This window comes from Manacus candei, unplaced genomic scaffold, assembly GCF_025592945.1.
Source record: "Manacus candei isolate 608988 ecotype Guabito, Panama unplaced genomic scaffold, ASM2559294v1 h1tg000018l, whole genome shotgun sequence".
Taxonomy (NCBI): domain Eukaryota; kingdom Metazoa; phylum Chordata; class Aves; order Passeriformes; family Pipridae; genus Manacus; species Manacus candei.
In genome coordinates this window covers 15,992,994-16,006,494 of record NW_026138066.1, presented here as the reverse complement: position 1 = coordinate 16,006,494, position 13,501 = coordinate 15,992,994, and the positions used below count along the sequence as shown (strand labels likewise).

Sequence of the window (13,501 nt, the reverse complement as noted above, 5' to 3'; positions counted from 1 at the left end):
GCCATGGAGTGATGTTTCCACTTATGCTCCCTGAATGCAGTTTTTCTGAAAGTAATTTTATGGGATGGGAGAGAATGTCCTGTGCAGTACACCCACTTTCAGCCAGCTTCATACTATTTAAACAGTCAGGAACCACAAACCATCTGAGAGAAGTTTAGATCCCAGGCAAGCCAGTAGCCACACTAATTCCATGCTGGTGGGTTCATATTCATGATCCAATTTAGAACACATCCTATTTATCACATGGGGTAAGGACAGTTCAAAAGCTGCATGTGTGCAAGCAGGTAAACTTAATTCAGGTGAGAGCATCGAGTAGAAGGAACAGGCTAAGGACACTTCATGAAAGAGTACACAGCTATCTCAAGTACAGAAGCATTGTCTTGGGTCTGACTTCCCAGTTAATTTGAAATTAAATCCATGCCTTTAAAAATAACCCAAAAATCACAACCAAACACCACCACCACCACAAAGATGATTCTTGGTTGTACTGACAATTTCTTACTACTACTCAAGATCTCTGGTGAGCACTACATATGTCTTCCTCCATGCATTTTCTGGATGATGATCTAGTTGGGCTTACAATGAGCAGGGACAGATTGTGGGGCAGAGAGGGGACATGATTTACCCGATGTTAATGAATGTCTGTACCTCCTAGAAGAGCTATAGGTTCAAGATAAAAAGCCAGGGAAGTTGCTTTTGCAAAGTATCTGTTTCCTTTTCTTCCCTTTTGGTAGGGAATTGGCTGCCATCCTCACACAAGCAATTATTTATATGCATTTCTGCAGTGCTTAATCACATTGCAGATAGTAACTGTAATTACTGTATTGTAGCTAAGTAGGAAGAAAACCTGTTCTTTTCTCTTAATGATTACAAAACTCTAACAATATACTGCTTGACAGACTGGCACATGCCCACACCACCAAAAATCAACAGGTTTTACCAATGCCTTTAAACTGGATTTAACCACAGGTGAGACCTCAGGCCACTTCTGTCACAGCAGCATTGAAAAGCAGCTCTCAGTCACACACCAGTGGATGCAGGATGAGCAGTTGCTGACCCCAAGGCTGAAAAACCAACCTTGGCGATGCAGAGACTGGCTCCAGTGAAGTCCCAGCACTCCCTAACTGCAAGATAAGCAGTAAGCATAGTGCCTCTGTAAGACAAATAAGGACTTTGTCTTCATATCTAAATTATCAGTATATTGTAAAAATAAAACTACCTGAGTCCATCACTTTAACCTTTCATGCTTGTAAACTCTTCATTTTTTTAATGTGTAAAGAACATGCCAATATATCAGTTGGATGCCTTTGAAGGAATGAACTCAGTATGGGAGGACAGTGCTGGGGGAATATTCATAAAGATTAATGCTAGCTTAGCCTTCAGGGACAAGCTGCCTCTGTTAGACTTCTCTAGGCATAATTAAAAGCAGCCTAGTGAGGTTTCTCCTTGCAAGGCCTACTGAAGGAGCCCATCTTTTCCCACTGGCTGCAGAGGCAGGGCAAGGAAAATGGCTTCCTTAGGCTAACACCAGCCTTTGTGTTCCCAAGCAGGAGAATGCAAGGATTGCAGAGCACCAAACCCAACATCTGGCTACTATTGAGCTTATTTTTTTTTCTTTAGTTTAGGCTTTAGTATCATCTGGCTGTGGGAGCAGAAGAAAATCTATCACCGAATGCACTGTGTGAGGATTAGGACATCTCTTGCATTCTCTACACCTGCCTCTTGCCGGGAGAAGAGATGCCCTGTGATAAGCATTTGAGATCTTCTTGGAGATTATATCTGTTGCACAGTCCTGCCAAATGCACTTTACAAATAAAACTCAATTGTCCATTTACCATCTTCACTTATTTAGCCCTTCACCCTACACAGGGCTTGAACACCAGAAACAGGGTGAACAGACCACTCCACGATTCACCCATTGTAACTGGCTGCTTTGGCCACGTCTAAAAGTCAGTGGATTCAGGGAAGAGGTCATGTAAAACCAAGAGGTCCATATATTCCTGTATTACTCAGAGTAACTGGTACGAACATCTGAGTCTCTCTGATAGAACCCACAACTATTTTACATTTATGGATCCCGCTGAACTCATTATTGAGTGATAACAAGGTTGTCACTAGATGACATAGCAATGAGGTCATTTACAGCAATGTCTTTTGAAAAATATGCTGTGGGTAAGGAGCAGGGGGCTTTGGCTGTGTTTCCCCCTGTGGCTTCTCTGCTATCCCCAAGACAAAGATGGGTTTGGTTCAAGAAGAAAATAATTTGCCTGGTCACATTCTGAGAGAAGCCCTTTCAGAGAATCTGAGATGCCCTATGAGGTCTGCAGGGAATACGGATGGGCCCATTAAAGTGTCAAGCTTTCCCACAGAACTCCAGCTTTCCACTGGCAAATCAGCTCTGCAGTGCTTCGGCGGATAGTTTACCATAACCAGCCACCAGATAGCAGACCCATACAGAAATCTTCCCACTCCCTTCACATCCTGTGCTGAGATCAAACCTATATAATGATACATATCTAATGGAACAGCAGGAGAGAAAATAGGAATGTCAGCAATGAAATGCTCCTTGACCTCAACGACAGGAGCCTGATGGGGTGACAGTCAGGGAAGCAGCTTCGCTCTTAACTCGAGCATAATTTTTTTATCATACAAGCTTACCTGAAATGCTGGAAGGAAAAAAAGGTTGGTGAGCTTGATTTCAACTCCTACCATTTTCTCAGTTTTCTTCTACTTACCCTTTGCAGAAAACATTGCAGTGTTCCCAGACTTCATCAAGGACAGTGCAGTGGAGAGGAAGTTATTTGCACTTCCTCATCTGGACAAGCTTAGTCCTGCCATACTTCAAGTACTTGCTGCCTTTAAGATCTCAGATCTCACTATCTCTGATTTACATACATAAGCCTAACACATTTAGTAAGCAGGTGCAGTATTAAGCACGGCCACTCCTCCCATTGACATTTGACAACAAGCAGCCCTACGGATTTTATCCACAGTTATGGGATCCTATAATTTTGCTGCAACACTGTTGATAAACACCAGCATAAACAAATAATATATTTCAGGATTTCCACATATATAATCCTAAGCTCTGAGACTTTCAGTCCTCTCTTGAGATTCTCTGCCTTTTCAAAACTGAGAGTTAACATGAGTGAACAGACATGCCCCACCTCACACATGCCACGCACACATACATGCAGGGGTCTGCATTTCAACTATCAAGTTTTCAAAAATTCTGTTTTTGCAAATTCCACCAGATCTAGAGCTGTGAGGGACATGGGGGAAATTTCTGAAAATCCAGTCCAATCTGGAAAAGCAGGGCATTTCACTATCTTTTTGTTGCAGGCATCCATCTCTCTCTTGTCCATCCACCCTTCTTCTTACACAACACACTGACAGACTGGAGGACACGAGTTTCATTCCAACATTTCAAATTATCAGAGCAGCTCACATCAAGAGAGGAAAGAGATCCTTGGCTACAGTTCCCATTTTGCTTCCAACAGGATCCTATCCTCCTTCTCCCCACTATTCCAGATACTAAGAGCAAAGGAACCCAGGGTGCCTGGCAAATACCACCCTGGTTAGAACTCAGCTTCACTGGGATCCCATTTCTTCCCTTTTATCAGCCATGCTTTCCACCTAAGTCTGCTTTCCACCTAAGAGCTGCTCAGGCTCAGCACAGTCTCTGCCTCCCCTTTGTGTCAGGGGAGGTAGAAGGACAGGTTTTGAGAGCAGGCCCTCAGACTCCCTTCTCCCCTACTTTGCTGCAGCAAGTTCCCACTACCAGGAGTCACTATCAGCTGAATCATTTTGTTGGACTCATTCCTTCTATGGAACATGCCCTCCAGGTTCAGAGCAGCTCTTCTGCTTGAGGCCCGAATCTCTTGGTTCCTCTGCAAGGAGAAAGTGACACCAACCATTATTCTCACAGTTTTATTTGTAAAGGACATAGCATGAAAAGCTGTATTTCAATGTACTTCAAAACCTGAAAAACCCATGTCGGTTTGTGGTAGGTATGTTAAAGTGCTTGATATAGCAATACTTTTACTGACGTCGTCTTGAAAATAATCCAGTTCTTATTTCAGTTAGTAGTAATGTAAAGACAAAATATACTTAATGGAGACATTTAAGGATCATTTTAAGCTATACAGGGCACATTTGTACATTTCAAGTGTAACACACAATATTTCCCCTTAAGATGCACACCTTCATTTGATTGAAAGAAGGAATTTTCTCAAATATGCTGTTGCGCAACTATCCTAAAAAACCACATTTTTGAACAATGATATCTAATTACACAAACCAACTTGGAATAAACATGAGCAGATTTTTCACTAAACAGTACGATTTCATTTATTTCAGAGAATTATAAATACATATTTTGTACATAGTGAGGCATTTGATTCTCTGACTCCTTCAAGCTACCATGCTGGGTGTTAGTATAACAGGACTATGCAAACTCAGACATCTGCAGACGGGCATTGGATAGGAGTATTTTATTTTTTTTTTAAAAAAGCAGATACCAGAGAGCTTTGGTCTTTTCCAAGATTCCCTTTCTCAACCAAAGAAGGTGCTTTAACACTGAAGTAAAAACTGTGTTAGCTTAGAAGAATCCCAATGGGTTTCTCACCGTGGGTAGAATGATTTCTGTAAACCTTACAGAAAAAAAACTCACAGTTTCCAACAAACAAAAGTAGTCCGCTAAAAAATTAATCATACATGGTGGAATAAAAATTCACTACGAAGAACTGTACTCCCAAGGTTGTCAAAGAACTAGTCTTCTAGGAATCTGAGGCACTCAGCTGTGCCCCTTTCAACATATCTTAGGGTGGTTTATTGCCTACAAGGAAACATGAGACATACATAATTTTTATTGTATTATTATTAATATGATGTGAAACCTGACAAAACCAAACGAGTCAACACTTGCTGAAAAAGCTGACGTGAAGTTGTGTTAAGTGCTCAAAGGTTTCTTAATGTAGTTTGAAACGGGGAAAGGCCCTGATTTGAATTTTTAAAATTCTCAGGTTTTCGCTTCTTCTAACTTAAGAAAGACTTCATGTAGTTATTGCCTTTTTCTCTTTGTGTGGATTATTCATTTAGATGAATGACCTTTAGAAGTGCCCACATTTCTACTTTATTCTGCTTGTGCTTAACCCTTGTCATGTCAGATGAATGTTATGACTGCTTAAGTCATATATAGCCTTTGGAGAAGTATGCAGCAGTATACTTTGGGAAGCATCCAGCTAGTAAATGCAGATGATGATGTGAAGAAATCCAAAGACTAAAGAGGTGGTTATTTCAGTAAAATGAAAGTCACTTAGACTGGGTTGGGCGTGAAAAAATCCTGTATAGCAGTCATTAGACATAAAAGGCCTGAGCTGTAATAGAAATCAAAACATCCTAAGCAGTCATTACCAAATAATGCTGCCACATGGTTTCTGGTGCTAAATGTATAACTCATTGATAGAGTTAAGTACTAGGAATGCACTGTCAACTGCTGCTGAAGGCTTGTCATGCATCGTCTGCTGACTTTAAGCAGACCTGCCTGGCCACACAGAAAACCTTAACACCCCAAATTTCACATTTCTGGAAACATAAGAGAGATGTCTAACTCATGGCACCACTCACAGACTTTATGTTAGTTACTCACACCCACAGCAGTGACATGGCAGTGCTGTTTAGGACAAACTTAGTTTAAGGAAGCACAAGCTCAGGAGTTAAAAATGGTTATGAAATGCTGGAACCCTCATTAAAGTTGAAGACTCCTTGACAGTGTTATTTTACTTCTTTCTTAGAAACAAAAAAAAAAAACTTCTGTAACATAAAACTCTCCTTTCCAATGAAACAAAGTCACATGAAGAGTTTTCTTCTGGCTGGGAATATGACGTGAAAGTGTGACACTAAAGTGAGGGCCGTTTTAAGAACTGGACAGCAGGAGGACCACAGGAAAGTAGAGAAGCTTGACAAAAGGTAGGTGAGAAAGCAAACTCTAATTCTCGTCCTCTTTCCTTTTCCTTATCTCTCATCCCTCTTTCCACAATGTGCACACTATGCCAAGACCTGCTACTGTCCACCATTCCCAAGTCCTTTCTAATGCCACGTGAGAGCACAGTGCAAGGCAGCATACAGTACCAGTCAGGGGCCTTTCCCAAGCCACAGCTGACAGCGAGACTGTCTTTCCCAAGAAATCCACTGACAAAATGCCCAATATCATAGGGAATAAGCAAATGGAAGCAAACACCTATATTCAAACTAACCTCCAAAACCTAAAACCAGGTGAAGCTAACTGTGTCCTCAGATCCTTCCGACTCCCATCCACAAGAATGGAAAATATTCTCCGTATTTGCTGTGTGGTATTCACAAGATGATTTTTATACAGTCTCTTGTTCAATTTGTAGCATACAGGATTTCAGTTGCTTCCAGTTCCTCATTAGGAGCTGCATCTATATATATGCTCCATATTAGTAACACATTAACTGGAAAAAGTGTAGGAGAGAAGCCTCAAAATACCAAAGTGAGATTCATTTTTTTCCTCCTTTTACTTAAATCCTTTTCTTTTCGTAGCTGGATCATTTAAATTAAAAAAAAAAAAAAGTAATCAAAGATCCTGTACTCCCCTAGGAACACTGATTCTGCAGGATAAAGGAAGACTTATAATCTGTCAGCATTTCAAAGCCAGCTGATAGAGTTCAGAAGCACAGCAACATCGGTGTTTGTGGCTCTACAGCAATGATTCTTCTCAAGTACAGCAAGAATTTGGTATAAACCAAATTCCTCAATGTGGGAAAAAAAGAAAAAGGTCATCCACAACATAAACTGGCTGATGGTGAGGAGGAATCATCAGGATGTGTAGACAGAGAAGGGACACACTGAGAGAGTCAAGCAAGCCATCATTCCCCATCTCAGGCTGCAGCAGCACTGCTTAAACAGGTGTCTCATGGTGCCTCAGGTTCTGAGGCTGACAGCAGTCCTCCTCTTCAGTTTTTAAGCATTTCAACACGTTTCCCCTTTTGGAGATCAGCAGAAGTGACACAAAAGAACTTACAGGAAAAAAAAATGGATGGCTCACAACTTCCATGCATGGAAAGGTGAGTCTTCAAACAAACTAAAAACTAAGAGAGACCATGTACAGTAGGGTAAACCAGCATATGCTTACAACATTTCCAAGAGTGACACAATCACAATGGCTACATAAGGATATTTGCTGTATTAATTTGCAATACCTGAAAAAAGCCCTGCTGAGTTTGCGCTGTATTTACACACTGATTGGCTTCTTCCTTGCAAGCAAGTAGCGGCACCCCTTCCCACCTTGGTCCTTCCCTCCCCCAAGTCCTTCCCCTGGGTTTAACCTACTCATAGTCAGAACAAGAACATTCAGTCTAAGAAAAATTTCTTAGAGTAATATAATTTCTTAAAGAAGATAGCATATTTACACACATCTAAACACATGAAAATACTCTATTTTTGTACTAAATTTCTGTTTCAAATAAACTACAATACTGCATCTTAGCTTCCTGCAGCTTTATAGGACAGTCCCCTTCGGGCACAAACCGGGCTTCCCAATTCCGCTTCAACCAGCAGCTCTGCCTTACAGTGGTGCACTACCATCGTGTTCAAGTCCTGACAGGTCTCCAACTGTGGTTTGCTTGCTTGGGAAAGGAATAATGAAGTTCTCAGCAAAGCCATGCTAAACATCCACTCCTTTGATGAGTGATCCTTCCAGGATGATGTTGAAATCTTGCAATGTCTGTAGCACTCGGATAAGGGAGTTGACAGTCATGCGGTCCCGTAGGAGAGCATTCTCCTCATACATCCTTGTAATGGGCGGGCACTCTGCCAGTAATGGGATCCACTGAGAGAGCAAGTGGTCCCTGAAAAGGGGATGAAAGGAAATGTTTCAGCACCAAGCACAACGGATCTCAACCTGAAATTCTTCTCCAAGAACACAACCCAAAACACGCAGTCCCTCTTTGTGAGTGGCATGTGTTGTTTGCACATAAATGTTTCCTGTGTAATTGCAACTCCTGATTTTGTTAGTAAAATACTACATACTGCAGAAATGAAAATGGAAAGGTATCAGCAGAACCGGACACTTGTAAGAATTCAGCAACATCTTCAGATCAGGAACAGGGAAAGTAAAACTCAGATGAAACCCAACAGACTGTTTTCCAACTGGCTTTCCAAGTATCCAGGCAGACAAGACAAAAATGGTACCTATTTCTAGACATATCAACTTCCACCCTCCAAAATACAACTAACCCCCCCTTCCAAGTGCAAGACAGAAAACATCCTATTAGGAAAGAAAGGTTCATCTAGAATAGTTCTGTCAAAATTATAACAGACAACTCGTTTTCATAGGCAATTCAATGAGGATTTAGAAATTCACCAGCTCCTGAAAAGGAACTCTGCATTCCCAAAATCAGTACTTCATCAAAAACAGTGTTTCAAGGCAGATTTCATACATATGACTGTCAAGCTAACAGTTATAAAAAAGCAGTTTAGACATTAGCCATGTATCATTACTGCTTCTTTGATTCAATTCTCACATAGTATTAGAGCTGCCTAAAATAGGCATGCCTTAAAATGGAAAACTAAAGGTAATAACATCAGTGCAAAAATATTCTAGTCTAATGCAAGAGGACACATATAATGCAGAGCAGTCAGGTACCTTGTCCCCAGGCAAACCAGGATCTGGAATTTGCCATCCTTTCCAATGTTCCTTGGAGCTGTATTGATGGCATTCACGTAATGACAGAAGGTTTTGCACGAGGATCTCTGAAGCAAAAGGGCCTCCTCGTTGTCTCCAATCTGATCACTGGTTTCAAAATAAGCAACAGCTTTCTCTGTGGAAGGGAGAAAATCAGAACTCGGTGAGCAGAAGTACTTCATTATGACACAGGATTACACAAGGGAGGCCTTAAAAGAACAACCTGCTGAGAGCTCTTGCACAGTTTATATATGGATTCCTCGCTCTGAAGACCACAGGTAGGTGGTTGTGTCCACCTCTGCAATGACACAGCAGTGGTCAGACTGGCTGATGCCTAATACAGCCAGGTAACATCAAGGAGCTGCTCCAGAGCACCTATCTAGGGTTTCACTATAAGTGATACCATCAGCTTTGATTTTTCACTTTTTCTGAGTAAGCACTGAACCTCAGGCCTGTGAGCCCGTTTTAAAGGGGTAAGCACATCTTAAATTACTGCAACATAGGCCTACAGGTTAAGCATCACCAGAAGGCCAGCACAGGGATTAGGAGAGTTCTCAAGAGCAACTAGAAATCTAAACCTTTCATTCCCTGCCCTTTCCCACCTCTCCTCTGAACATCAATTCCTACTCTACCCTGACCTCCAGCCTACTTTCTTTCTGGGTAGAAAAGCAGCTGTTTGAACATTCATCTACAAATAAATTACAAGAATCTGAAGTATTCTTAAATTTCTGCACAGGCTCACACTCTTTCCTTACACAGAGTTTAGTATTTCTCATCTTCCATCTGGTTTCTTATTGACTTTAAGCAACCTGGAGCAGGTGCTTGGCAGGAGAAATGGCACCCTAGCTGATGAGAATCCGAGGTCTGTGTGTGTGAGTAGTCATTTTGCTCTAATCTTTCTTTGCCTTCTGCCTCCAAATCACCTAGCAGCTTACCTATGAAATCCCAGATGAAGACGTTCTTATGAAAAATGCGAGCTGACTTGAATCCGTGGTGGAAGACCTGCTCCAGTGCTGCAACCAGACCATTTTCTCCACACAAGAGAATGGTAAGGCTCCCCCTCTGTGGGAAAGGGAGAGTTGGTAAATACAACTTGCCTTGTTTGCATGCCAGAAACTTCAAATCTAAAGGTACTGGTACTTCAGTTCCATTTCTGTTTATGAAAATATGCAGGTAAGTAATGAAAAGCAGGAATTACCTCTTTCTCTGGCTTGTGAAAGTGTTTCACGATATTGTTCACAGCTTCTCCGATTCCCTCTTGGATCTGTCCTGCATTAGGCTCTGTGAAATGATGGAGAGCATACTAGCTGAAGTGGTGTTTTTTAAATGCTGCATTACTCTCGGACACTAATCTTTCCCGGCTTGGCATTTCAGCAGTCATGTCCTCTAGTTTTACAGGAGCTGGACAGATGTATGACCAGAATCTACACTGTGCTTTAGCAGAGAAAGCCTTGCATGACCTTTACAGTCCCATGTCCTGTTGTAGCCAGGTGCAGTTACTCATAAAAGTTAATTTTAGGGATGTGAAGTTGATGTCCCCCAAAGTCCCCCTGGAGATATGCTCCTCTGGAAGGCAGCTCACAGCATCCACATCAAGCTCTGAACTGCCCTTCAGAGAGAACTTCCCACTGACTGCAAAGTGAGCTGGGAAGCTGAGCAGCATCAGCTACTGCAAATTCTGCTGCCTCCTCCTGCCTCATCTCACATCTCCATGCTCCAAAGAAAGAGATTATTATCCCTCAATTGTCAAATGGGGACACTGAAAGAGGCAACGTGTGTGTCACAGAGCAAACACAAACTGGGGCAGGAAAAAATCATCAGCTTGCAGCTGTTGCTCTGCACCAAGCCTTGCTTCAGGACGACCTCTCCTGTTCACAGGAGATTTTTCTTCTCAGCAGTTGCTGCACCCTTCTCTAGGGCCCTGGGGAGAAAGGAAAGGACTTACTGGTGTTCCTCCCTGTGAGGGAAGTGATGCTCAGTCGCCGAGCCACAGTAGGAGATTTCTGCTGGGGTGGGGTCCGGCACTGCTTTCCCAGCTCTTCGTCAGACGTGGAGGACACCAGCTCTCCAATGAGTATCCGTTCCAAACTGCCATCGTCGACACCTTTTCCCAGCCATCGCCCACAGGGAAACCTGCCACACACCCGGGACAAGCACAGCTCAGACACGTAGGTAGTGCAGCTTGATCTCAAAGCTAGAGGGACAGCTAGCATCCAAAAAACACTGAGAACAGGCAGGGAGTACTCGGTACCCTGAAACTTCTCAGACCAGAACCCTGCAGGCAGCATCCCCTGCACCACAGCTGATCATCCTTAGGAAAGGAAATACGCAAAGCTTGGGTTATACACGTATTTCACAGTCCACATCTTGCTTTCTGCCTTTTTCACTTGCCACCAAAACTGATATTCAGCCTTTAAAAACATTGTGATGATTAACAACTAAATCCCCACAGAGTTCCCACCCAGATGAAGCTGTGACATCTCCTTATACTCACTTCACATTTTATTGCTGTACTCTTTGACTCCATACACAGTCCTAATGAAATCCATGCACATGTCCACACCCCCAGCCCCTGTACCCCATTTTCTCCTACTTTCCCCTGTATGCAGTGGCCAGCTCTGAGCTCTGGAGCTCACCTCTCTGCATTCTAGTTTTCCAAGTTCACATAAGTCTGCTTAGCCAGATGTTTTGTAAAACCAACAATGAGTTAGGAGATTTTTTTGACACAGGTATGTACTCAATTGAAGATTAAGAAATCATCAAAACCTTTTATTTTCTTGTAATCAGAGTTTCTTAAAAGAAAAAGAAACCAAAGATTTGCCAACTCTGATTTCAGCTCTTGGGGTTTAAAGAGTTAATTTGCGCACAATATTACCACACTACTTTAAAACAAGAGATTTAATTATTAGACAAAAACATATGAATCACTTCAAAAGTATCTATACTGTCTGTCCTGTCTCAGAAAGATGCAAAGAAAATCCTGCATTCAACTCTCATTTATCAGATTATCTAACTTCAACTAGGCCTTCTGAAATGAGAGAACCAGGGGTGGGGGAGACCAACCCAACCCTATCGGGGACCCAAATCAGCCCACACAGTGTTCCACCAACTAAGGAGAAGGTGAATGCCTTCTTGATTTCTTTAAATTCAGCACAGAAGAATTTCAGACAAAGAAAATTAAGACTTGTTGCTTACTTGTACGTGTGTCCTGTTATTTCATTCCTGACCATGACACAATCAACCAGCCACTTGGCCAGCAGCCCTGAGTTGTCATGGCCAATCTGAACGGTCGTCAGCTTCCCTAAGTTCTGGCACTGAAAGGAGTAACAGTTTTTATTTAATTTAAAAAACAACAGACAACACACACCCCCGCCACACGCACACATATGGTCTCAAATGCATGCCTTTATTCAGTTTCCTTTGATTTATAGAGCAAGTATTTTCAACCAAACATGCAGAGCATCTTGAAAAACTGCATAATTATTTTAAGACAGGAGCAAAGAAATAAAACTACTAAAAGCTTGTGAAGAGATTATATTCTTTGTTGTGAGCACTCGCTCAATATTTCTGTGATGTATTAATTACAAATTTCTGAGCTAAGATGATAAAAAGGTGTGCTGTTGTAGAAGAAATAGATCTTCAATAAAAACAGCTTTTCAAAAATGCATTTAGAGCATACTGACCTTCAGTCAACTCACTCTATATAATACGAAGCAGTCCCTAGATCCTTTATTATTTTCAGAGATTGATATGCTTATTTGGGGCCAAACAAAAATCACCTACATGAGAGTTAGCACCATAAAGTCACAGAAAAAGGAAAACAAGGGGCTGTGAACTCCAGTGCTCTATGTAACTGTAGGTGGGGCTGGCAGCAACATCTGTTAACGTCACCTAAACACTTCCCTTGCAAGACCTTGGTTTTCATTGCTTCTAATACTGCCAAACAAGCAGCTTGGGCTGACATTTTCCATAGTGGATGGCTACCCAAGTTGATATTTTAGGAAAGTTTCAGCCAAAAGAATAATCCAGAATAGCATTAATATGGTCCTTAGAAATACGCCATTTTGCTTGTTAGAAGCCTGGAGATCTTTTCTGCAAAATAGTAGTATCTGAATGAGAAGCAGGCATTTATCACAAAAATATCCTCCCTATGTCAAAATCTACCTATATTTGGCAACAGCCTTTTTTTTTGCTATTGTTGCTGAAGGTCAGTCTGCATATGCTCCATGGATACAACCTTAATTTTAGCAGCAGATTTTCCTACAGAATCACTCCTTAATGGATATGGTACAGCCCGGAGGGAGCTGCAGGAGCTTGATGGGGCTCTCCCTGCAATTCCCACTAGCAGCTGCTTTGGTGTGGCACAGAGCCAACCTGTAATTGATGGGCGGGAAAGCAGAGGGGAACGCCGGGAAATCAAACCTAAAGAGAAAACCCCAGCAAGCTCAGAGAAGAGAACCTGGTGGGGATGGCAGCTCTTGGGTTTTCCAGGGGCCAGCACCAGAGGCTGGGGTGTTGAAGAGCTCAGGGGTTGGACTGCCTGGTTGGAAGGAAAGCAGTAACGCTGGACAAGGAGCTGGAGCAGGAGCAGAAATCTGGAACTGCCCAGATGTAGAAAGGGACTTGGGTGGTGGTAAGTGGAAAGAAGGGAAGGGAAAAGAAACTTGGAAGGCAGATGAGGAGTTGGAAATGAGGGGTGAAAGGGAAAAACAGGCAAGGAGGCATGGAAGGGAATGAGATGTGGAAACAGACTGGCCAGGTGAGGAGTCCTGGGCTGGGACAGGGATGGCAGTG

General features: G+C 42.3%; 1 protein-coding gene across 6 annotated transcripts in view; it reads right to left on the bottom strand.

Moving 5' to 3' along the window:
• Positions 1-3,914: 3,914 nt before the first annotated feature.
• DENND5B (DENN domain containing 5B) overlaps positions 3,915-13,501 on the bottom strand; it is a 113,637-nt gene continuing 104,050 nt past the window's right edge. For all 6 annotated transcript variants that reach the window (XM_051784523.1, XM_051784522.1, XM_051784518.1 and 3 more), the window contains 6 exons: positions 11,903-12,021; positions 10,653-10,840; positions 9,906-9,988; positions 9,643-9,769; positions 8,669-8,843; positions 3,915-7,871 (listed from right to left, as the gene is read on the bottom strand). In XM_051784523.1, coding sequence (XP_051640483.1) covers positions 7,688-7,871; positions 8,669-8,843; positions 9,643-9,769; positions 9,906-9,988; positions 10,653-10,840; positions 11,903-12,021 — 876 coding nt within the window. In that variant the 3' untranslated portion in view covers positions 3,915-7,687. The remainder of the gene's footprint in view (positions 7,872-8,668; positions 8,844-9,642; positions 9,770-9,905; positions 9,989-10,652; positions 10,841-11,902; positions 12,022-13,501) is intronic.